General features: G+C 36.1%; 4 protein-coding genes across 5 annotated transcripts; 1 reads left to right on the top strand and 3 right to left on the bottom strand.

The window, feature by feature from the left end:
* Positions 1–10,375: 10,375 nt before the first annotated feature.
* On the bottom strand, positions 10,376–11,679 carry LOC139784460 (uncharacterized). Its single transcript, XM_071723646.1, has 2 exons — positions 11,054–11,679; positions 10,376–10,565 (listed from the first exon to the last, which is right to left on the bottom strand). The coding sequence occupies exons 1-2, from the start codon at positions 11,677–11,679 to the stop codon at positions 10,376–10,378; spliced, it is 816 nt and encodes a 271-aa protein (XP_071579747.1).
* A 960-nt stretch (positions 11,680–12,639) lies between these two features.
* Positions 12,640–15,103, bottom strand: Amx (TM2 domain-containing protein 3 almondex). Its single transcript, XM_071723650.1, has 6 exons — positions 14,895–15,103; positions 14,647–14,714; positions 14,429–14,572; positions 14,199–14,320; positions 13,044–13,187; positions 12,640–12,955 (listed from the first exon to the last, which is right to left on the bottom strand). The coding sequence occupies exons 1-6, from the start codon at positions 14,983–14,985 to the stop codon at positions 12,820–12,822; spliced, it is 705 nt and encodes a 234-aa protein (XP_071579751.1). The 5' UTR covers positions 14,986–15,103; the 3' UTR covers positions 12,640–12,819.
* A 907-nt stretch (positions 15,104–16,010) lies between these two features.
* LOC139784462 (uncharacterized) lies at positions 16,011–20,322 on the top strand. 2 transcript variants are annotated; one of them, XM_071723647.1, is made up of 10 exons: positions 16,011–16,552; positions 16,673–17,567; positions 17,649–17,900; positions 17,971–18,244; positions 18,331–18,608; positions 18,689–18,832; positions 18,925–19,168; positions 19,308–19,450; positions 19,560–19,695; positions 19,772–20,322. In XM_071723647.1, the coding sequence occupies exons 2-10, from the start codon at positions 16,674–16,676 to the stop codon at positions 19,951–19,953; spliced, it is 2,547 nt and encodes an 848-aa protein (XP_071579748.1). In that variant the 5' UTR covers positions 16,011–16,552; position 16,673; the 3' UTR covers positions 19,954–20,322. The 2 variants fall into 2 exon arrangements, with proteins under 2 accessions (XP_071579748.1, XP_071579749.1); XM_071723648.1 differs by having other exon boundaries at positions 18,331–18,512.
* Positions 20,323–20,460: 138 nt separating this feature from the next.
* Positions 20,461–23,452, bottom strand: Eif6 (eukaryotic translation initiation factor 6). Its single transcript, XM_071723649.1, has 6 exons — positions 23,149–23,452; positions 22,712–22,797; positions 21,285–21,460; positions 21,016–21,192; positions 20,762–20,943; positions 20,461–20,676 (listed from the first exon to the last, which is right to left on the bottom strand). The coding sequence occupies exons 1-6, from the start codon at positions 23,253–23,255 to the stop codon at positions 20,661–20,663; spliced, it is 744 nt and encodes a 247-aa protein (XP_071579750.1). The 5' UTR covers positions 23,256–23,452; the 3' UTR covers positions 20,461–20,660.
* Between the last annotated feature and the right edge of the window lie 2,458 nt (positions 23,453–25,910).

The raw sequence follows: 25,910 nt of genomic DNA on the forward strand, positions 1-25,910 counted from the left end.
TAGTAATGATCTTCAGCACAGGAATAAACGATATGACATAGTTGTTCGTTCGAGATCATCATGTGATAACCGTTACTGGTCATCGGTATCAGGAAATACGAACGGTAAGTAGCTACTGATGGTAAGTCGTAGTAGATATTTATTATTATCCCCTTGTAAGGGGATCCTGTATAGCCGTCTGTATTACCGACAAAATTACCATTTTCATAGTTCTAGTCTTTCATCGCATTAATTTGACAGAATTGAAAATGCTTCTCCACGATTGCAGTACATATATCAATGATTCCAGGAAACTCTAATTTTATACGGAAAACGAGAAATAATTACAGAATTACAGATTTCCTTACCTACTTTTATCTCGATCAATATGGCGTCTCAAGTTGTAGACGAACTGTCAACTCATTATCATAATAGGTACACTTCATATAACATTAGTTGCAAAATATACTTGGCGTTTTTTTTTACATTTTTAATGTCTTTTTTAGGTGGATCTATTATATCATAAGTGAATAATTTATGTTCATAATTATAGAAAATTATAGAAATTAATCATAATAAGATTATCACACGATCTTAAGGGGATGCTGGAGCCGCAGACGAACTCGATCAGCGTCGATAAAGAAGTGCTCACCGATTCTTACACACACATACAAAAGGTCCATATATTTGGCCCCTCATCTACGACAAAATACAAAAATATTAATATATTCGGATTGTACATCGTTTGTACATGAATGTACTATGATTTTTAGTGTTTGTACATTCTTGGTTAATTAAAAAAAAATAAAAAAGTTTTACTAACAAGACCTCTAAAAGTTAGCCCCTCATTATTTCAAAAATAATGATAAATCACAGTTTATTGTGCTTAATCGTTTGTACATCGTTTGTACATCGTTTGTACATTCTTATTAATTGATTTACTTTTCATTTAAATATATATTTTTTTGTTTAAAATATAAATAAATAATTTTTATTTGAATTCGGCGGGTAAATCTTCGGCTGGTAAGTGCGTTTACATTGGCGTCAATTCTACCAATGTCAAGACTCAAACAGTAGCCAACTGTTAAAAGGAAAAAAAATCGCTTTATAATACTTTATGTAAATGCGTAAACACTTACGAAATTGTTTACGTGAGTTTATTTTGACAGACTTGGTTATGTCATCGGCGATATTTTGTTTGTTGAATAAAAGTCATAAAATTCGAAATAAATAGTACAATTTGTTACAAATTAACATAACTCTCCACTTGTATGTTGTTTTTTTGCGACCTTTATAGTGTACACGTGGGTCTGTCGCGTCCGACGTTATTTTCTTCCCGAGTGGGACTCAATTGGCCACGTCATCAATTGGCCGATTTAAAATAAAAATATCTGATTGGTTGGTGAAAAAACTCCAGGCACCGGGGGCTGTGGTCAATCGCAACGTAGTACAAAACATCTGTCTACATTGTAATTGACGATTTGATAGTCATTTTGATAAACATCGTTTATTATTTAATATTTTATTTTTAATGATTTACAAGCAGATGTTGTTTTGGCACCGACGCCGTAGACCCACGTATACAGGTAGAGGGATAATAATAATTATTTTAATTAGTGTATAATATTTATATATTTATATTTATAATATTTATAATATTTATAATATTTATATTTATATTAATAAATATTTATTACTTTATTTATTTTATTTTTTCTCTTAACAGTTATAACATATATATTTAATTAAACATATATATATATATATATAACATATATATTTTTTCAATGTAAACGCACTTACCGGCCGAAGATTTACCCGCTGAATTCAAATAAAAATTATTTATTTATACTTTAAACAAAAAATTATATATTTAAATAAAAAGTAAATTAATTATTAAGAATGTACAAACGATGTACAAACGATTAAGCACAATAAACTGTGATTTATCATTGTTTTTGAAATAATGAGGGGCTAACTTTTAGAGGTCTTGTTAGTAAAACTTTTTTATTTTTTTTTTAATTAACTAAGAATGTACAAACACTAAAAATCATAGTACATTCATGTACAAACGATGTACAATCCGAATATATTAATATTTTTGTATTTTGTCGTAGATGAGGGGCCAAATATATGGACCTACATACAAAACGCAGGCGAACTCGATCAGCGTCGATAAAGAAGTGCTCACCGATTCTTACACATACCTACAGAGCGCCTGCTCTAGGGCTACCCGTTATACTGATCCGTATGTTTTTGGCTGAATTCGGGGAGACGCGTAATATGTGCATATGAAATTTTCAAAAACACTTTTCTCTTATACTAAAGCTCGCAGCTCATTTCTGCAAGCGCAGGATTCTTCTTTATTGTATTTCCGATACCGCTGCCAGGTTTTTGTATACGTACACAGTCTAAAACTTTTATGTGCAGCAAATGTTGTCATGAGTCGACCGCAGAATCGAAAATAAAACTGTAATTTTCTAATTTTTTTTCGTTTTTCATACGCAAACGGTGTCTGCGGTATTCGTTATCGTCCATACTTTAATTCTGGACAAAAAATTTTTAATTCGGTGAAATCAATCAAAAGATTAGTGTGTCTGAAAATTTCGCGGTAAAACAGAGCTGTCTCCAGCATCCCCTTAAAAGATGTTTCGTTGCTATATGAATCGTGCAGTGATTAATTAGTAATTCCGTGAATTTCTTATTGAGGTCTTGGAACACCATCAATTCTCAAATGTATATTTTATAAACAGAGCTGTATCAAATTCTTAATTTTCTTTCGTTTTTATTTCCGCTATTATATCATATCTAAACAGCATGTGCTGCATATATCTCATTTAAACGCTACGGTATAATGCTCCAATTATAATTTCAAACAAAGAAATAAAAAAAGTCGACCCTAAAAACTAATAAAAACTAAATAAGCTGCGCACACAGTGAGTTCGATTTTTCAAAGGTATCCAATCACTTATAAGGTATTCACAGTTATCTTGATGACTATTCGATATTGTAATAAACAGATGATGTTGCCAAACAAAGACAAATGGGTAAAGGTAGGAGTTATAAGTGATTCTGTGCCCTTGTGTGAGTGCGGCCAGTTTAGTTATATAGATTCGTTGTCACAAGTCATTTGAAAATAACGTGACTCTCTTAAAATGAGTATTCTAATATCTAATAAAGATATATCTTCTTTTGTGAGACCAAATATTTCAGTTAGGTTTAATTGGCTACATAAGTATAACACATAACATTTTATATTTATCTATTTATTTATTTCTTAAAGAGAAAATATAATTAGAAATGTTCGCGGAATTAAGATATTGGAAAGACAAAAGTACATTCTGCACGTATCTTTAGGTCTTTAGTAATTTATAGTTTTCAAAATTAGATTATTCTCTTATAGTGTAAACTAAGGTATTTATGCATAAAAGGGGCCTCCTCTCCGATTTCAATGACCTTGACATATGTTGTCAAGGTCACCCTCCTGAGTGACCTTCAGAAGTTTTTAGCCGTCGGTCGTTATTCATTAAAAAGTTATTAACAAAAAAATTTTGAAAAATATAGTAATTATTTTAAGTACTGAGAGGCATAAACGACTAATGTTATGTTTTTTTTTTAAAGCAGAGAATACTTTATTTCGCGAGAAAGTCGCTGCTTTACCAAAACACAACATTTAAAGCAGTAAATTGTTAATAAATTGTATATTGAATATATGTGAGTATTGGAAGGCATAAATGACTAATATATATGTCGAAATAGTTCACGTATATACTTTCCACGCGAGACGAGTTGTCACATGGGTTCGTGGCGCGCTTTACAAGCTCGTTTAAGTAGAGGTGGTATTAAAGAAGATAAAGTTAGTCGATCATCTGTGTGAATATTTGTGGCGATATACAATAAACAAGCTTGTAAAGCGCGTCACGAACCCATGTGACAACTCGTCTTGCGTAAAAAGTGTATGCGTGAACTATTTCGACATAGGGGAGACCGGGGCTAAACCGTCTGTTTTTTTTCGGTGCCGATTTTTAACAACAAAATAAATAATTGTAGTTAAATGTGGTATACCACTGTAAAGAGTGAACCTTTAGCTACAAAATTTATATAGGAAATTTTTATCTACGTCGCTTTGTTTAACCGGTATAGAGCAAAAACGACAACGGTGGAAAAATTGAAATCTCAAAAATACCGGGGTTTTACCGTCACCCCCCCCCCCTGGGGTAAATCAGTTTCAGGTTTGATCGCCCATGAAGTATTAGACATCTACACTGGATTCGTGTTCAGCATGCATTACTCTTTATAATCAGCATGCATTTATAATCACGTACCTCGAGATTTGGAGAGCAAATATTATTGCAGATATTACAAAATTTCCACACGCAGAAAATTTCACTTTTCACCACGAAAACACGTTTACCCTCGTAAAAATCATAACACGGCAGGTAACCTTCCGAAACTCCGTTGAACACATGGGTACCATAAGCAGCGTTTACAATGTTAATAGCGAGTTCGTACAATATACAGGTTCCGAGATATTTGATTTGACGGTTCAACCCCGTTGAAGTTTTAGCCCCGGTCTCCCCTACTACTAGAAATGTTATAGAAATGTTCGAAGTATATTATATTGGGTGTACAACTTAGTTCGGTCCGTTTTCAAAAGATGGCTCTAGGTGCTATAAATGGTTGACGGCGACAGCTGATTTTTGCTGTATCGTGAAGTGTCAACATCTGTCAACCAAATATTGTTTACAAGCCTTTGAGTTTTGCACAACAAGTTTTGCACAACAAGTTAATTTTTACTGCGTTGAAAATGTCGAGTTTCGTTCCAAATAAGCACCATTTGCGGGAAGTTTTGATTTTCTGTTTTAATTGGAAGAAAAGTGCAGCTGAAACGCATCGAATGCTTGTGGAAGTGTATAGTGAATCTGCACCATCGGATAAATCTTGCAGAGAATGGTTTCGACGATTTAAAAATGGTGATTTTACCCACTCGGCATGTTATGTTGCTGAAATATTGAAATATTCGGAAATGGTGCAGAAATATTTCGTTAACATTTCATTTGTAACTATGCATCTGAAATATTTCAGAAATGTACCTGCATCATGTTTTTTATAATATTGCATTAACAATATTTCTGAAATCTTTCAGAAAGTTGTTTACAATATTTGTAAGTTTCTGTAATATTGCAAAAAAATGTAGCAGATGCAATATTTCAGAAATATTTCTGAAACATTATAAAAGTAATATTACGTTTGCATTGCACGAATAATATTTCTGTAACATATCAAACGCAACATTGCATTTAAAATATTTCTGAAAAATTTCTGAAAGATTGCGTAGGTAATGAAAAATTGAATTGCAGGCAGTGAATTTCTACAATATTGCAGAAGAAATATTGCAGATGTAATGGTTCAGAAACATTTCTCTAATAAATGATAAACTATTATTACGTTTACATTGCACGCGTTATATTTTTGAATGTTTCACATACAACAGTGGATTTGTAATATTTCCGAAAAGTTGCTGACAGACTTTAGAACTTATAAAAAATTAAATTTATTATTATATAATTATTGCATTTTATTGCATTTTGTTTTTTTTATTAAGAATTTTCTGATATTCCAAATTTTGTCATATGGCATTTTTAATATAAAATATAAAATATTTAATAATATTTAATATAAAATAATATTCGACGCTGACTGGCAAAAAAGATTTATTCGTATATCTGTATTGTTAATATTGTTATGCGATAGCTTTATGCTCACCAAAATAAGCAAGTATAAGAAAGAAAGAAGCGTCAGAGTCAGAGGATCACCACTACCCTGTTCGATCATCGATGTCAAGCAACAAGGCGCCGGTATACTACTTGGATGGGTGACCGGCTGAGAGATCGGATTTCTTCGGACAAATGCGCGGCGGCTATACGCACATGGCTTAATATATTTTTTTTGTTCCGGTAACAAAATATTTCATTTTTCACATATCAACAAATAGTTTTTGCGTCAATAACAAACTTTTGTTTGCTAATACAAAACATTTTTCTCAGTGTAAAATGTATTTGAAATATCTCTGAAGTGTTTCTGCAATATTTCGTAGATATATTTCAGAAATATTTCAGAAATATTGCCGAAATCTTTCAGCAAAGTTGCATTTGAAATAATTGTGCCGATTGAAACATTGCAGAAATGTTGCAGAAACGGTCGTGAAATATTTCTGAAATATTGGTGAAAGGTGTAATATTTCAAATGGAATTTTGCAGAAATGTTTCTGAAATATTACATGCCGAGTGGGTAGTGTTGAAGACAAAGAGCGTTCGGGTCAACCGAAAAAGTTTGAAGATAAAGAATTAAAAACATTACTCGATCAAGATTCGTGTCAAACGCAAGAAGAGCTCGCAAAAACATTGGAAGTTACTCAACAAGCTATTTCGAAACGACTCAAAGCCGCGGGATACATCCAAAAGCAAGGAAATTGGGTCCCATATGAATTGAAACCGAGAGATATCGAACGACGATTTTGCATGTCCGAAATGTTGCTTGAACGGTACAAAAAGAAGTCTTTTCTGCATCGAATCATTACTGGGGACGAAAAATGGATTCACTACGACTACCCGAAACGCAAAAAATCGTATGTAAAGCCCGGCCAACCGGGAACATCAACGCCGAAACCGAATATCCATGGTGCCAAGGTAATGCTCTGTATTTGGTGGGATCAGAAGGGTGTGATCCACTATGAGCTGCTAAAACCTGGTCAAACCATCACGGGAGACTTCTACAGGCAACAATTGATCCGTTTAAAGCGAGCTATAGCCGAAAAACGTCCAGAATATGTGACCAGACACGAATCCATAATCTTTCACCATGACAACGCTCGGCCTCATGTTGCTGTTCCGGTTAAAAACTATTTGGAAAATATCGGATGGGAAGTTCTGGCTCACCCGCCTTATAGCCCAGACCTTGCCCCTTCCGACTACCATTTGTTTCGATCGATGCAGAACGCTTTGACTGGAATACGCTTCACTTCAGAACAGGGTATCAAAAATTGGCTCGATTCATTCTTGGCTTCAAAAGATGAACGCTTCTTCCGCGACGGAATCCATAAATTGCCAGAAAGATGGGAAAAAGTAGTGGCTAGCGATGGACAGTACTTTGAATAAGGTATTAATTCATTTTATCGTTCAAATAAATGCGTTTTTCAAGCAAAAAAACGGACCGAATTAAGTTGTACACCCAATATATGGTACGTATATTTACAGTACAAGTACAGAACATTCGAATGATATCATGTGCTGTATGGGAATATAAGATCGAACTATATGAATACTGAGCTATGTGTCCGTTTCTTGCTGTGTCCGATTGCAACTATCGTGTGTCCATTTTCTACTGTGTCCGATTGGCACTGTGTCCGTTTCCTACTGTATCCGATTATCACTGTGTCCGATTGGTAATGTGTCCGATTGTCACTGTGTCCGTTTCCTACTGTGTCCGATTACAACCATCGTATGTCCGTTTCCAATTGTGTCCAATTGGCACTGTGTCCGTTTCTTACCGTGTCCGATTATCATTGTGTGTCCGATTGGCAATGTGTCCGATTGTTGCTGTGTCCGTTTCCTAGCTACTGTATCCGATTAGCACTGTGTCCGATTGTAACCGTTGTGTGTCCGTTTTCTACTGTGTCCGATTGTCACTGTGTCCGATTGATTCAACCTGTTGTGTTCAATTTATTATGTGCGCAACTGGGATCTCCCCGTTTTTTTATTTTCATTGATTTCTAATATTTTATGAGCGACCAAACTTGAAATATCATGGAGGCTTCGGGCTTCGGACGAAAATCAAAGTCAAAGAAGCAGCAGTGGTCGGATTCCGGCGAGGACTTGGATAATATGTGCTGCGTGTGTTCAGAGATGACGGAATAGAACTGACGAGAACCGTGCGGGCGTTTTCTTGTAATTATTTTCCGTCATTGTGTTTTTAATTAATGTTTCCATTTTTCTATTAAAAAATAATGAATAAAATGTATCCTATCATTTTTTATGATCGGAATTATGAATTTTTACTTAAAATTCAGTCCGAGAATGGAGTAACGACTCCGCCCCGGCAATTTTGACATTTCAATTTTTGCACCTTTGTCGTTTTCACTCTATACCAGTTGAATAAAGCGACGTAGAAAATGTCCGTATAAATTTTGTAGCCAAGGGTTCACTCTTTACAACGGTATACCACATTTTACTAAAATTATTTGTTTTGTTGTTAAAAATCGGCACCGAAAAAATAGTGACGACTTTGCCCCGGTCTTCCCTAAATTATATTTATTAACTATAAGTTCTGATAAAAGATATCAAGAAACAATATTGTAAAAGTGATTCGAATACTTTCATATATATATATATGTGCAGGAAATTTCGTTAATAACAATGATACAGCTGGATAGGAAATTTGAAACGTCGTACATAATTAAAAAACATAATATTGAAATTTTATTGTCATTTATCGATAGATTACATAAAAATATTTCTTTATGCAATATATCTATTATTAGTGAAATAAAAATATGTAACCAATAACAATAAATTTATATACAATATAAAAATATAAACTGTATGGGTATGTGTTTATAATTATTTCTCACTTATCCATCTTACAATTAAAAGTGAATAATAATAAGAGAAATAAGACCGTTATAATACCGGGTGAGGAAAAAGTCTGGAACCGGTCAAATATCTCGAAAACAAGACATTTTAGGAAAAAATGTTTTATACATAAGTTGTAGGGCTTCAACAAATTCATCAAACGGTGGTATTTATTTGACCTTGAGCGTAAGTATGGAGAAGCTTTCAAGGTCAACTTTAAAATTTTAAATAAAAACCCCCACTTTTTATTTAATATTCTTGTAGCTGGTATCGAGAGCTTTTCAAAACACTATCAATAAACTTCTTTCGGTTGAGTACTTTTCGAGATATGTTGACAAAGTTCAAGTACCGCCGGCATTAGCATTAGCCAATACAAAGTGTACCGCGTGGAGCCTACACGGTACACGGTGGAGGTTGCACGGTCGGATTTATACCTCATTGTGTGTATGTGTGTGTGTGTTTGTGTGTGTCTTATATCAACATATCAACGGTTATTAAACTCATTTCGTCAGTTATTCTCTGCTTCTCAATTCTTCGACGCTCGCAGGTTTTGTTTTATAAACACGATCTTTTAAGAAGTCCCATAAACTCACGCTACCAAGCGCCGGCAACACGCTGTTGATAGTGTTGATATAGGGATACGCTAGCAAGCGTCGGCATCTCTGGCGATAAGCAGCTGAACTCCACGCTCAGGGGCTTTTTCTCTTTCAAGCTTTTGTAGTTTAATAACCGTTGATATGTTGATATAACACACACACACACACACACACACACACACACACACACACACACACACACACACACACACACACACACACACACACACACACACACACACACACACACACACAATGAGATGTAAATCCGACCGTGCAACCTCCACGCGGTACACCTTGGCTAATGCTAATGCCGGCGCCGCGGCGGTACTTGAACTTTGTCAACATATCTCGAAAAGTACTCAACCGAAAGAAGTTTATTGATAGTGTTTTGAAAAGGTCTCGATATCAGCTACAAGAATATTAAATAAAAAGTGGGGGTTTTCATTAAAAATTTTAAAGTTGACCTTAAAAGCTCCTCCATACTTACGGTCAAGGTCAAATAAATACCACCGTTTAATGCATTTGTTGAAACCCTACAACTGATGTATTAAAATATAAATTAAAAGTAGGCTCTCATAAATAATCAAGTAGTGGAAAAGGGCAATAGGAGCCAAGCGCTGTAAATAATGCGCAATCAAATTATCGTAACGATACATATTATTATAATAAAACGGACGTTTCGACACTTTTTTTGTGTCATCTTCAGCGTGTAAATGATACTACATAAATTTCAACGATGAAATACAGTCAATGACGATAAAATGAATAAGTCAGTAAAAAGGCGCAGTCATAATATTAAAGTCATACGGATGTTCGGTAGTCCATCAGGATATGCCGGTATACACATGCTCGCAAACGATCGCATCTTCGACGTTTAACTCCCAGGTTGGAAGACCAGGTAGAAAGGAAAGATTCGATTGTCCTTTCTAAACCGTGAAAACGGAGTCGCAATATGGTAAAAAACGCAATGTGTCAGTATTAAAATTATAATTACAATTTCTTACTTACGGAGCATTACAGAACGGTAAGTCGCAGAGTTGAAAAAAACGTTAAAACGAGCCTGTCACTCTGACTTGTCGAGAGAGAGTGAGGCGTTGGAAAAACACAGAAGGTTAACATAATAAAGAGGTATGTATATGTATTACTGGGGATTCGCAAACGGATATACTAAATTTTAGATAACTTCTCGATAACGCTCAGATAAGAATCCGGTAAACCTTCCGTGTCCGTCTGCAAGTTCAATCCATTTACTTGTCTCTTAATGCACAACATCTCAGAGATTAGACGTTTGTAATAATACGGTTCATTATCTAAAATTTCGGCATTGCTCCAATCAAAGTTGTGGTTAAATTCTATTCTGTGGTCAGTTAAGACAGAATGATTAGATGTATTCCTATTAATGTGGTTCTGATGTTCCTTGATTCTAGTTTGCATTTGTCTACTAGTTTGGCCTACATATGAGGCGTCACATTCAATACAATTAATTTTGTATACCACATTGCTTTGTTTCGATCGAGGGAGACTATCTTTATGGGCTTTAATAATTATGTACTCATTTTATTCAAACTATTATACGATAATCTCATATTAAGACCCCTTGTGGCGTTCTTAAAATGATCTGTGATCTTAGGGATGTACGGTATAGTGAAAAACGGAATAACATCATCCTCCTTCCGGCCTCCGTTCGCATTCGATTCTCTACTAAACAAATACTTGAGCCGCTCACGTAATATTCCGAAAATGAAACTAAGCGGGTAACAGTTATCAAGTAGAATATCAATGACCAGTTTGAAATTTTTTGCATGGTAAGACGGATGAGACAACAGGAATGCTCTGTCTATTAACCCTATGACAGTCCCTCTTTTTTGACATACAGGATGTTGTGACCAATAGTTTAAATACCTCCCAGAAAAGGTTGGTTTATGGAACCAATCAAACGTTAATCTGTTGTCCTTCAATAACATGGTGATCTCCAAAAAATTGAGCGTGTCATCTTCCCCTATTTCAATTGTAAACTGCAGTCTGGGGTGGAAAGAATTGAACACATCTAAGGTGTGCTGTAGTAAAGCGGACGGAGCAGCTAAAGTGACATCATCAATATATCTTTTGTAGAATGGCGGACAATATTTTAAAATCTCAAGAGCTTTTGTTTCCAAATCTTGCAACACTATGTCAGCTGCTATGGGAGAGAGTGGAGAGTGGAGAGCTTTGGGGACGCCAAAGGTTTGCTGATAAATTTTCCCATTAAAAACGAAAAAAGTGGAATTGAGTATCAGCTTGACAGCGATAAAAAACTCCGATTTGGTGATCTTGCAATTTCTAACAATGTAATCCCATCTCCTTGAAATGCTATCTAGTACCATTTCAGTGGGTACATTCATGAATAGGGAAACAACGTCTAACGAGCACAATTTAAAGCCGTTATTAACATGCGTGTTCGCGAGCTCGTTGACCAAATCGAAGCTACTCATTACATGACTGTGTGCTGTAGGAAAACTTTTAAACATTATTCGGTGGAGGAAGGTGGCCAGACCGTAAAGTGGACTGTTAATTGACGATATAATCAGTCTGAAGGGACAGTTAGGCTTATGGATTTTAGGCAGCCCATATGCTCTCGGCAATATTCCATCACTACAATAAAGATATTTGTGGGTAGACCCCGTGATAAAATTCAAGTTCTTCCACCTGGTTAGAATTTCACGTGAGCTTGAAATCAGTTTTTTCGTGGGGTCTTTTTTTATAAGGATGTAAGTCTCTTTATCGTCTCTTTATGTATAAAACATTTTTTCCTAAAATGTCTTGTTTTCGAGATATTTCACCGGTGCTAGACTTTTTCCTCACCTTGTATATAGCCTTATATGCCGGTATGTTTTCGGGACCACGCTAAACAGTTTGTAAACCTTCGTAGCTGACCTTGCTAACGATAGCTATGCTCATGGTCGATACACAACATTATTATTGTCCACATTATGGCTATATGAAAATAGATTTCTTATAATTTAAATTGCGAATATTCCTTTATATTATAATGGTCCACACCACTTTAGCGAAATAACTTAATCATCAATAATTATTGTTATTCATTAAATTAAATAAAATTGTAAATTTAATTATATAATTTAAATTCACACTCACAATTTCTAGATTCAAAATTTCTTTCCTGTTGCATACATCAGTTTACTGAATACGAGACAAGAGTATTATATTTTGTCATTGGTAATATCTGCTCACTAAGAGATTTGATTTGTTTGCAATAAATACTTATTATTTTAGAATATAAATTGTCATACCAACGATTAAAATCGCGAAGACAATAGTCGTTAATAATTTTCTCATAATGTGAAATTTAGATTATATATTTAAGTTTTATTTTTTTTTAGGAAGCTTAACTTAGAATAGATTGTTCTTTGCTTTGTTCATAAAATCATATATCCGTGATCAGTTGCCTGTTTTATTTAATAAAAACTTATTTACATTTATATATTTACATATATCACATTAATTTGTACCTAGTTCAACAAATATAACATTTCCCTACAAGGACTATGATAAATTATGGTGAAATAAGACTTAGATCTCTGATACTGATAATTACAATATCCATAAATAATCTAAATATACAAAGAGCCATCAGCGGGGCCTAAATATCTCATAGAGATTAATATCACGTCGATTAAAGTCCACACACCCAGTCCGCCAAAACTGAAAAGCTTGCCGATACCTTCTTGCCAATGTCCCAAGTAAAACCTACAATCCATTTAAGAATTTTATGTGAAATCCATATTTAATCGATTGTCTATATTTCAAGTAGTACGCTTGCGAGATCATAAGGTACCTATCTGCACCAAATCCTCCAAGAGTGATGCTCAAGATCAAAGCCGTAGACCAACGATATCCAACAGTCCAGTTACAGGGCAAATTTTTCATAAACCTTCGTCTGCCCAGACAGAGTATGTCACCGTTTACCGTACAATTCGTTCTGCAATGAAAATATTGGAATGTCAGTATTATATTTTTTACAATATACATATATATAAAATATAAAATCATCATACACTAAGAGTTTAGATGCCAAGAGTTTAGACGCATCAAGAGTAAAAGAAAAGAGATTAATTCACAAAATAAATAATTGATATTGCTTTAAACATTAAAGTTATATCGAGAAAAACTTATATGTGGAAAAACTCGGAAATATTCATAATAATATGCCTCCACAATCACTGAATTTAAATCCCATTAAATTATTATAGGATGAATTGAACCGACGCATGAGAAAAGTAAATCCCAAAAATAAAAAACATTTTTTCGAGGTACTACAAATCCATACTTGGCTTGGAAGGGTATTTCAGGTAAAATACTTGAAACTTAAAAGCTTCTAAATCGATTCTTAATAAATACCAAAAATTTGTGCAGCTATATAGAGGCTACATAGACGAAAACAGGCTTTAGTTTTATAAACCAAATTAGATTGTAGAAAGCGAAAGTGATTTTTTTATTGATATAAAGATCAAAGTATATTTTGTGTTTCAATAAATTTTTGTCAAAGAAACACTACCATAACCATTTATTTTGTCAATTAATCTCAACTTTTTGCATTTAATTCCGGTCCAAACTTTTGGTCAGTACTGCATACATATACAGGATCATATATTTTGACGTATCCACTCAAATATCTCAAAACTCATAAGTTTTAGAAGAAAAAACTTTTTAGACAAAAGTTGTTCGTCTCTTAGGAGATCAAATAATGGTGATCTTGTTTAATCGTAAGATTGTGTTCTGAAAGTCAGATTATCTTAGAATTTATGAATAAAAACCACTCTTTTCTATTGCATAATTTTATAGCTGATCTGAAAACTTTTTCAAAACACTAGCTATGTGTCCTTTTGTATAAGCCATTCTAAAGTTACGATCACAAAGTATCAAGGGTTTTGAGATATTTAAGTGGATAAATTAAAATAAGCCATCCTATACGTGAGATAATGTTACAGACCTATAATATTGCTGAGGAGACGCTACTGAGCTGCAGGAATTTTTCTGATGGCACTGATGCTCCCAGTGGTCAGTTTGATAACAATAACGGCACATGTATTTCTTCAAGAAAGTCTGTTCTCCCTATCAAGAAACAAAACATCTGATTAAATTACCAATATATTAAAGAATCTTTAGCTTTAAGCTGTAATTAAAGAATTGCGAAACTTTCTTCGCACAAGTTTTACGTACTATACAATCAACGTGCTCCATCACGGAGCAGTTTGCTTCATACATCGCCCCATATTTGCAGCTGTAATTTAAATTGCACCTCAGGCATTCTCCACTTAACTCTACGCAAGGTATCCCACTCGGACACAGACCAGCCATTTCCTCCTGCAATTTAACAATAACTCTGTACTCATAAGTATCATAACTTAAAGTTACTACTTGGATTTAAGGAATCTCACCTTCTTGCTGCTATAGGCTGGCGTGGAGTTTACGTTAGCTTCTTTCAGAGCATAACTAGTCGCGGTGCCTGCAACGATTACATTGACCGTCAAGTTACAGGCGCATGTAAAAAAAAAAATCAAACACTTCAGCGCTTCCGCATTAATACAAATACAGTATCACCTCGATACTGATTTTTACAAAAGGACGTGGAAAGTTTTTCTCGCCCGGTCCTCACGTCGATGGTTAGGAAGCGAATTCCACTCACCGTAATCCATGCGAGCCTCCTGGACGGAGGTTGACAGGAGGGCCATGAAAAGGAATATCACGTTCTTGGAGTTGATCCGCACGACATTCATTCTGCGCGAGGATTCCTCTTACCAGCAGCCGGGTGCTCGACTCGCAAAACCCCGACGACTTTGTTATGTGCGCGTGAAGGAGGAGCACGACAGCGTCCCGCGCCGAGTATACAGTGTATACACCATACACCTGGCGACATTAGTATACCCTTCGATTCAGATATTTCTCGCTCGAACGCGTATTTGGACGCGTCATAAGTCGTCGATATCGGATACCACGGATACTCACCTGCTTCATTGATCAAACGCAATCTTCTTTCGCTATTTTTTTAAATAATAATGTACGTTACTTTCGTGAAATAAAAATGTGCGTGAACGCGCATGCAATATGGGAGACACAACATGGAGCAGCCAATCAGATTCGCTGCGCCGATCTTCCAACGTATGTATCTATGTATGTATACATACAAACATATACTACGTTTACGCGAGCTTTACTTCTGTCGAGACTTCTGTAGTAACTTACGATAATTCCTTCGCGTAAACAGGATTTTCCTTCGCGTAAATGGAATTTTGTAGTAACTTACGATAATTTACTCCGCGTAAACGAGTGAATCATCATAAGTTACTACAGAAGTAACGCTCGCGTAAACGTAGTAATAGATGAACAATTTTAATTTAAAAAAATTTTTTAATATAATTAACAAAAAAACAAAACAAATTATATATTAGTGTAAATATATATATATTTAAGCCTAGTAATAAAAAAGAATACTTTTAGTGGTATTTTTCAAATTTTCAGATGAATGGATTATTCAAAAATTAAATATTGGAGTCGAAGTAGAAAAGAATTTCCCGTAATAAAAATAAAGGACAAGATTGAGTTCTGAAAAAAAAAATAAATAAATAAAAGGACAGCTACTTGAATAATATCAAAGAACGAAATATTATTTAGAAATAAATTGTGCAAATATTTATCAATATTTGCATAAAGGTCTACTAGAAATAGAAATCTTTTCCTATCGGGGATAAAAACTGGAATGCCGGAAAGTATTAACGATTCCGAGTGTACCGAGAATGCACGCTGCGTCGCGCGATTTGCATTCCGATGTGATCGGCGGTAGTTTCTATGATCGACGACTCGGAACTCGGAATATTTGCGAATATGAGCGATCGCCTTCGAGGCAATTGCGTCAACAAGTAGGTAAAAAAAAGGACGCGAGGGCGACGTTTAAAGAAACTAAAGAGCGAAAAGCGGCGTGTGAAGCGTTGAACGATGCGGCATACTAGTGCACACTCGTTTCCGACAATCAGCTGACTTCCGGTACCACCGCGAGATGTTGGGATGTTAGCGAGGTGTTTCGGCAGTTTCGCCTGACACGGAGAAGTGCTCTCTGGTTTTCTTCTGTCTCTCGCGCGAGGCGGTGTCTCCTTTTCCGCAGGACTCGCGCGACGCACGAGTCGCGGGCTCTTCTCTACGCAGCCACGCAGTTCCGGCCGGAACGGTGCGCGATGTGGATCCCCGTCTAACCACGCAACGGAATCGCATCATTCCACAAGTTCGAGTTCCCCGTGCCGTCAGCCGATCTCCGGCGGGTGATCCGGTGATCTCGCGTCGCGCCACATGGTAAGAGCGATCAAGAAGAGAGTAAGGTTTTTGTTTTCCCTGGCCGGGAAAAAAAAAAATGTATCCTCGAAGGTGCCCTTCTCTTCGTGTATGTATGTGTGTATGTGTATGCCTTTGTAGGATGTCGTGTGACACCGTCGCCGCCGGTCTCATCGTCGAGGACAATATGAATTCGGAGGGGAACGATGGCAGCGGAGGTCAGGGCAGAGCGGAGGTCAGAGTGGACGTCGGCCTGAAGAATGACAATCAATCCGTGGACCAAGGTACCGCCGTGACGTCCAAGGTGCAGCTGGAGAACGGGAGCGAGGAGCAGTTGAGGCTGAACAACAACAGCGGAGAGGGGAACGTCAGGCTCGCGCTGCCGCTGTTGTCCAGAACCCCGGTCGTGCTCGCCAATGGAACGAAGTCCGTGCAAACCCCCGTGTCCGATTGTGCCAACTCTTTGGAGCAGAACGTTTCTCAAGATGTAAACATATCTTCCATGTTTGCAAACGTGACCGCCAATATCAAGCCTCAGACTGTAAACACCAATACCGTTAATTGTCAATTGAAGCATAAGACTGTCACGAATGCGAGCTCGTTGAATCTGCCTAAGTCCCAGATGCACTTGAATCTATCTTCCACTCAGGCGAATATACACCACAATCATAACTTGGGATCGGCCGTTCTTAATTCCGCGGCAGCTACCAGTGCTACGTTACATTCGAGTGTACCTATGTTAAACGTATCAGTAATGCCTCCTAATTTATCAACGATTAAATCCAATGACGACGTGGACATGAAAAATAATGTGGATTACGCATCTGCCATAGAGAAATGCCCTTCTAAGGTTTCCTGCAGTTCAGATTCTAGTCCGGAGGCTGACTGTTCCTGGACATCAAAGTCCTACGGATCTAAACGTGTACTGAATAATATAGGCGGTAGTATAGGTTCGACGAGTCAAGGGACTTGTTGTTTTTTGAGACCTAATATCAACGGCAGCAGAGAAGCCGCTGGTCCCAGTGGACTGCAGAACGTATGTTTTTTTTATATACTGGCTCGTGTAGTCGAGTGTTTATATTTTTGTTCACAGAATTTAGCGTTTTCTTACTTTTAGACTTTGCAGAGAGAACAGGTAGAACGGATGGATTCTAGCTCTGGAAACGAAGGAGATATGTCTGATGGAGAAGATTATTGTATCTATACTTATAAAGGAAATGACGATGTGATCCACTTAGATCAACAAGAAGAATTGAATCAGGACCATGCGGCGAATCAGGAAGCGGAGGGACAGAACCATAGCGGTAGGTCGAGTCCAGAAATGGATTTCCTAGAGATGGACTTTGATCCCGGGCCTTCCTGCGAACTGGTAAGATATTCGCTGTACGAGATGCTGTATGAGATCGAGTCGGATTATAATGCTTCTTCCTTCCTCGCAGGATACTGGAGATAGTGATTTGGCCTCTATAAACGAAGATATACAGAATATAGCGTTAGATAATATAGAACAAGACCCAGTGCTAAATGATCTGAGTAGCGGAAAAGTTGTGTCTAGACAGGGATTGGTAGCAATGCCGCAGACTTCGAAACAAACTGCACAACATGTTAATCATACTACTTTCCAACAATGCACAAGTAATCAATGTACAGTAGAACAAAGTGCAAAGCCAACTTATTCAGCTCCATGGATGCCTAGTACTAGCGCTGGAACTGGTAATCTCATAGCTACGGCTATCTTAGCGATGCAAGTTGTAGCCATATTATTGTACGAGATATTCCATGTTATGTGAAATTTACAGGAAGATGGGACAGCGCGACACTATATCGTAATACAGGTTGCCCGGTACGCGAATCTTACGGTTATCATAACACGAGTGGTGACCTTATATCGCCCAGTGATAACAGAGATTCGGATTCCGAATTATGGGCCGAGTCCACGACAGCGTCTCTCCCGGACAATTCCAATTTGAATGCCAGGAAGGTTAATCTCATTTCTACGCTTTATCATCGAATAATGGCTAAGAAACTAATGCTCAATAAGCATGCTGCGTTTAATCAAAGTGGTGATTCCAATCTGGTTAATATATTTACTATTAAATAGATTTAAGGGTTGAGCGAACCATGTTTTATTAATTTTTAAACGCATTATTCGAATAGGAAAGTGAATTGTGTAACGAACGATTAGACGGATTACCACCAGTGGAGAAGGTAATGCTGTGGAGTGAACAGGAAGCTACGATAAAGCAAGTTACGCAAATTGGTACATCTGCTTGTGGTGCTACATCCGCAATTAATGCTCTGGTAATAGCAAAGCATACAAATATATAAAAATTAGAAAATTTGCAAATTTGTACTATAATTTGATCGAGTCTCATATAAATCATCGTTTTTAGTTGGCCTTAAATATATCATTTTCTCTGGAAGTATTAGTGAAAGGTGTAAATACGAGATTAAGGGAGCTGGGTGTACCGCTACCGAGGTATCTTGTCAGTCGTTCAGTAGCAGGGGCAACTCATAAAGATATAGCACGAGGGATATCTTTATCCACGAATGGCGCAGCTGTAACAAAGTTTTTTGCATTTTATCCAGAGAGAAAAGTGTCATTATCCCATTGGTTACATTATTGGATTTCCAAGGGTGAGATTAAAGAATATGCTATTCTTTAAACATACAGTTATCTGTATAATACTGATTTAAAATTTAAAATATACATTATCAAAGCATGTAACGAAAGTCAAAAGATGCGAGTACAAAATATTGTATTTCTACATTTCAGGTGCTGCACCAATCGCAACAATGAATTTACAACATTGCGGTGAAGGTTGCGATATACCGGACGCATGGCATCATCAAATGATATTCGGTGTAGGACAGGCTGGTATATATTTAACAAATCCCTTAGAATGTTTGCCTGAACAGGTTCGTATGATCGAATAATGCATAAATTATGTAAATTTATCATCAGTCCAAGTAGCAACCGTCGCGAAATTAGTTTGACCGGAATTTTATTCTTGTGACATGATTTTAGCTTCTGTGGCATCAATTAATTAGCCCCAGTATTTTATTAATACGAAAAGCAGACGTTCTAGCGCATTGGAATGCAAATACAGATCTAACGCCACTTGCGACAATGGATCAAAAGTGGCGAAAACTGAATGTCCTTGGTATGTTATACATAATTTTTTTATGCATCACTTTTTATACATTGCGATAATTTTAATGAAACATTTGTGATAACAGGGCAAGTTGTAAATATGGTACGAGAATCAATGAGCCAAAGGCAACAACCTAATAGCACGACTACTGGAGCGACTCACATTCGCATTCCGGCATCTTACCAAGCAGGCATTACGTTGGTCATGTGTGCAGATTCCGCCGCAGCCACCGAATTGTTACACGCAGAACAACTACCACTGCTCTAGTCTTATCGATCAAAAATTAACAAACCGGACTGGCTCACTTGGTTTACAACAAATTTTATTAGCAGGCCAGTCCGTACAATGTTCTTACTCGTAGTTCATTTACTATGTAAACCAACAGGATGGAAATAATTTACATTTTTGACACGAAAACGCGTTTGTATTCAAAGAGAATATTATTGATTAAAATATATTTCAATAGAATATTTCTGTTTTATACGTAGTTGTATTCGATCGATTATCAAGCTACAGAGATTATATTCTTTATAGATATTTGTATAGTCGAAAGTAAGCTTACCTTGATATGTTCATTATACATGTTGTTTCTATGAAGAGAATACGAGATATAAGTAATATAGTACTTTGATTTTCCATTGCTTAATTTTTCTCCTTTATTCATATTCATTCGTCTTAAAAAAAAAGAATGCCGCAATGCATGTAGTCACTAACTGCAAATTTATCTTACAACGGTATCCTATTAGTCAAATGTCTGAATAAACGAACACTATATTTCGTACAAATTTTAATATAGAGTATCTTAGCACACACATATTATCTTATGTTGGAATCACGAAGAAGAGTTGTCATAGATATGTTGACGAAAGAATAATTTTGTGCTGATATATAAAGCCATAAATATCGAGTTTTATGTACATATATTTAATGTATAGTCCAACATACTTTTTCCGGTATTTTGAAGAAGTCCTGTTTTATAAGTCCGACATACTAAAATGAGATGAGAATTCTTGTTATACGAGAAATTGTTAATATAATCATACGCTACGTGTTTTTTTTCTTTTTTTAGTTTTACCTTTCTATAAAAGGTGCGCGCATACTCGATGTAATAGAAGTTGGATTGGCTTCGTTAAGCTTGAAAACGCTCTCGATACGGGCGATTTCTGTCGAGGTTGTGTCCATGCCGCAAAAAGCAGCCCAATCATTTACAACCATACCGGCAGCAATCACATTACTGCCTCTATTCACCGTTCCAGTCTAGAAGAATACAATTACCACTTATAACTACATAGAAAATGTTGTGTTTTATCGTTTTATTGTTTGTCTTACCGCAAGTGGCACTTGCAGAAGAGAGGACAACTCGTCTTGCTCCTGAATAGGCATGTTTGGATGCACCAAACCTCCTTGATTGGATAAAATGGAATATGAACCGACGAGAACATTACTTGCGATGGTTTGTCTAAATACTTCCACATTCAGAGTATCAGCTAAAATTTCTTCAGTTTCCTTTAATCAAAGATACAAAAGTTCGAGTTAAAGCAGCATATTTCAGTTACAAACTTAGTCCAATATAACAGAAAATACATAAAAAATATTACCTTATCCAGATCTGGATGAACTACAGCGACGTAATCATTACATGCTATTACATTGCCGAGAGCAGAGAGCCTTTCCTCCACTCTCTGCACTTTCACATTATCTGGTAAGGAATTTCGAATGTGTTGCAATTCTGTATCTGTTGTCGTATTTGGTACTAATAATCCATTCTTGTTCGCTATATTGCAAAGATAAATACTTATGAGCAATATATATTATATGTTATATTAGAAAGATACAGGGGAAAAATGATCAATGTCCATCCGGAGTAATTTCGAGAAAAACGCAACTTTAAGTTTCTAGACATCAGATATCTCAGGAAGATATTAAAAAAAGTACTGGCAGTAAGAATATCGAAATGCATAATAATATTTACTTAGCGTTTACATTGTATGTTAGACTCTGATGGTTCTTCTCAATGAGTGCGTCAACTATGATCATTTTCCCCCTGTATCCTTCATATATCTATAGATAAGAAAATTTTGATACTTTCAAAAAACGTTTAATTTTTTTTATGACATTGATTTTTCTTCCAACTTGGGAAGAAATGAGTACAAGTTATTAAAGAGGCTAAAAATATGTGTACTTGACTACACAAAAAATTTCTTAAAGATCTTTATACTATTTTAGTTGTTATTTATTTATTATTTATTAGATAATATATAATCAATTATTTTTACATAAATGTAAATGTTAGATAATAAGTAGATAAAAATAACTAAAAAAAGTTTAAAAATTTTCAACAAATTCCTATTTATTATCCAATTGCATGTTTTGATTTGTTTTTATGCCATACGATTGATGCGTTCCAAAATGATAATATCAAAAATTTATAGTTCACATTACATATGCTAGAGATAAAGAGTGACTCATTGTGAAAGTGGCTAACTGATAGTCCCAAGTTCGAGTTCCCGACCACATGTCTTATAAAAGATACAGATCCTGAGGCTTATATTTTTTAAACCTAGGAATCTGAAGGAAAGGAGGGCGAAAGCAGAGTGGGTCTGGTGCAGAACACTAGACTACAGTTGACAACTCAGCTTCAAAAACCAAAATAAGTCATTAAGAAACTTCTCTTACAACGAGATCCAGAGACCAACTTGAGGTTTGTTTTTTATGGCTGAACTAATGTACATTCTCTGTACTTCAAGTGAGATAGGTATGTTTGAAATTTTACGAAAGCGAGAGGAGAGGTTCTAGTGTAATCCAGTGCAATAATAAAATGGGTCTACTTTCCATCGCTAAACTGGCTGCACTAGTTCAGAATTTATCTTTTTTACTCCACATTGGAAGGAAAAAGATAAGCTCTACAACAGAAAATAGGCCCATTACTACTTCATTAGTCAATATTCGGTTACTTAAGACTGCTCGAAAGTCCTTGACAGCAGTGTCCGTGCTTTGTCCATAAAAGTCATTTTAATATACTTGCCAACACACAATCGACCTATGATGCGACATCCTGCTACTGATACGTGAATAACTGGGATTGTCTCGGCTAATTCTGCCTCAAATACACTGCAATTACATCAACAATGAAATAGAATCATAGCATTACAGCAAAATGATATAGGATGATTAAAAGATGACAGTAACGTTTATACTTTTTATCAACATATTATATTATATTATAATATATATTCATATACTGAAGTACAACGCTTATCATTCCACTTTATCTTGCTTAATAATGTGCAATATTATTTCACGACACATTTCTGACATTATGGTGTAAAAATATTCGTATTCCGATATTATCGTGTTGAGTATTATTGTTGAATTAATAAGTGAAATTAATTAATTAATTAAAGAACGTTGACTGCCAGTGCCGATTTCGTGCGATTGCGTTATGGGTGACGTCACGCTTACCTGTAAAAGTTTTCGGAGCCGCCGATCGCGACCAAACAGTAGGAGTTCGTCAACTTGGAGAAGACGCCGATCTCGTTGTTGTTCTCGAATTGTACGCGTACTGCCATGACTGTGAGATCGTTGCGAGCTTTTACATCGGCGTGCTTGGGTCGAAGTATCGTGCGAACGCTCTCGGTGTTCGTGCGAGCTCGCTCGTGCGCGAACGACCGAACGTTAACCTCAAAAATTTGGTGAGTGCTGTTCGCGGGCACGCACGAACGCCACGGGCTGACGGACACGCTATAACGCCTCGGCGCTTCCGTCTTCCGTCACGCGGAAGTCGCGGAACACGAGGGCCCGAACGCGAGATGGCGCGCTCGATCAGCTCGATGGCGCGTCGATCGACCCCTTGAGCTTCGATAGCTCGCGATAATGCACTTACGATTTTTAATACCAATATGGCGAACTAGCGAGTTCGACTTTCGAGACTCACTTGAAATCGTATCTTTGCACGCAAACGGGACAGGACGATTTCATGCCGTGCGGAAATTTTTACTGACAGTGCAGCGACGAGGATACGTTGCACTGATAGGTATATACAGGAAAGCGAGATAAGCAGTTTGCGACGCGAAATTAAATGAAATTATACCCAGCCAGAAATGATTAGTTAAATCGACGTCAATTCGACACGTCAATTCGTCATTGAATAGATATGTCGAATAGTTGATATTTTTGTCTTTATAATCTTATCATAATATTTATAATTGTTTTTGTTAATTGAGTAATTACAAATGTTTTTATAAGCTAGATTAATCTATAGCTTTCAACCCTAAATTTAATGTCGAATATCAAGACTATCAATAAGAGACACAGTATATATAGAGTGTCTCGCGCCATGTGTATGTAGGCGGCGAAGCGAGACCGCATCGAGGATCTTTTACGGCTTTAGAGCCACCGCACAAGACTCTCGTATAGTCACGTAGCGTAACGTAACGTAAGTCAACCACTGATACAGTGGAGTCAACGCACAAGAAACGTATCGGTAAGAGCCTCCGCATAAGCTCTCGCATGGTAACGTAACGTAGATCAACGTACAAGAAACGTATAACGCCGTAACGACCGTGCGGTGGCTCTTACGCGATATACGACGAGTTACGATCGCACATAGACATCATTATGTCGTCTTCTGACGTCACTTTGCTACTTATTGGGGTGTAGAGAAACGTTACTGTGTGTTTTAACTATTGAACAAAGATTATTTGTTTCTAATTATTTTCCAAGGAAAAATTTCATTTAAGGTATTTTATTAGCACCACTGTTGTATTTCTTAAGAAGCATGCTTCCATAAACTTTTGAACGGAGTGTATGTGTATATAAATTGTGCTTTTCGATTTTGCATTGATCCAATGTAATGTTAGCCGAAATAGAAATTTTACAAAAATATTCACAATTTCTCAATTAACATTGTATATTTATATATATATGTACGTTATGTAAAGACAATTATATGACGATATTGAAGATGAGAGACAAAAACATATTTTTCAATCAATATTCGACATCAACTATATTTATCGACGTCAATTCAACATCGATACAATAGCTAATTATTTCTTGCTGAGTAATTTGTAAGCGATTATTGCGATACAACATTACATTAGATTTGTTCTCTGTAGCTGAACTGACCGCACTCTAGTTCAGAGTTTATCTTTTTTACTCTACATTGGAAGGAAAAAGATAACTCTTAGCTAGTGCAGCCAGTTCAGCTACAAAGAACAAATCCATTGTCATATCGACTGTATCGCTCGTTCGTAAATCTCGGACTATGGAAATAAATAAATTTTTTGAACAGAAAACAGATTAACGAGAGCTCTTCTTATAATTCCTCGGTATTTTCTTTCGATATTTATTTTTATCTATTTATTATAATTTTCTAACGCGGCTTATCTTTTGTTCAGGATTAACATCGGTAATCGCGAAGTTTCGTCCCGCATCTTTCTCATCGCTCCGGGAAATCTGGCTGCAATCTCGTGGTTGAAACCTAGATCTTGTACTCGGATCTCGATCTTCTCTTCCATTAATCGATTAATAAACTCTGCGACGTGTAACTGGGCGTGATTCAACGGCGGGTTGGTAGACAAAGTAAGTGGGAATGAATCGCAAATATATATTTCATCCTTTCATTTCATATATAGAGGCAATGAGGTTTAAAATAAAGATACAAAATGATGGTATGTTTAATTACTACCTTTCTATTAGGTTGATGCATAAACGTCGGATTTTCGCTAATTTGAAAATATTGGTATCAGTATTTCAGTCATATATTAGTAGGTTTATAGCATATATAGAATTTAATCGCTTATCATTATATCGTTTACGCTTATTATTGTAATTATTGTGCTCATTAAGCTTTTTTCAAAAACGATTGTTTTTTGATTGTTTTGTTTAAAGTTCAAAATAAGCATGAATTCTAATGAAATTCGTATAATTTTCTTATGTAAATTCAAATTAGAAAATAATGTTACTCGCAAAACAGAGCTTTTAGAGAAAACATTATTAATAAAAGAACAGAGTAAAACGTTGCGTGGTTTCAAAAATTCTATTCTGAAAAATTTTTCTTTGCGAAATGGGTGGTAAAGTTTCACTTGATATTCTGGTGGTATTCTAATTAGGAATGTTCAGTGAAAACTCGGGGCAGATGGCGCCATGGCGTCCAGTCCTGTCATGGCGGCGTCACCAACTAACTCAATATACATGCGTGTGTTGGTGTATCTGTGAGCACA

Source organism: Temnothorax nylanderi, unplaced genomic scaffold (assembly GCF_030848795.1).
Source record: "Temnothorax nylanderi isolate EJ_2023f unplaced genomic scaffold, tnyl_v1.0 TNYL_tig0631_pilon, whole genome shotgun sequence".
NCBI lineage: Eukaryota > Metazoa > Arthropoda > Insecta > Hymenoptera > Formicidae > Temnothorax > Temnothorax nylanderi.

Coding starts and splice junctions, on each gene's coding strand:
- Amx (XM_071723650.1), bottom strand. CDS start 14,985: ATGAATGTCGTGCGGATCAACTCCAAGAACGTGATATTCCTTTTCATG. Junction 14,321..14,428: donor TGGAGCACGTTGATTGTATA/GTACGTAAAACT, acceptor GTTTCTTGATAG/GGAGAACAGACTTTCTTGAA. Junction 13,188..14,198: donor TCTCCTCAGCAATATTATAG/GTCTGTAACATT, acceptor TTTTCATTGCAG/AACGAATTGTACGGTAAACG.
- LOC139784460 (XM_071723646.1), bottom strand. CDS start 11,679: ATGAGTAGCTTCGATTTGGTCAACGAGCTCGCGAACACGCATGTTAAT. Junction 10,566..11,053: donor AAAAGAGGGACTGTCATAGG/GTTAATAGACAG, acceptor AACTGACCACAG/AATAGAATTTAACCACAACT.
- LOC139784462 (XM_071723647.1), top strand. CDS start 16,674: ATGTCGTGTGACACCGTCGCCGCCGGTCTCATCGTCGAGGACAATATG. Junction 17,568..17,648: donor GTCCCAGTGGACTGCAGAAC/GTATGTTTTTTT, acceptor TCTTACTTTTAG/ACTTTGCAGAGAGAACAGGT. Junction 18,609..18,688: donor AAAGTGGTGATTCCAATCTG/GTTAATATATTT, acceptor TTATTCGAATAG/GAAAGTGAATTGTGTAACGA.
- Eif6 (XM_071723649.1), bottom strand. CDS start 23,255: ATGGCAGTACGCGTACAATTCGAGAACAACAACGAGATCGGCGTCTTC. Junction 21,461..22,711: donor CATAGGTCGATTGTGTGTTG/GCAAGTATATTA, acceptor TTTGCAATATAG/CGAACAAGAATGGATTATTA. Junction 20,944..21,015: donor TTCTGCAAGTGCCACTTGCG/GTAAGACAAACA, acceptor GTATTCTTCTAG/ACTGGAACGGTGAATAGAGG.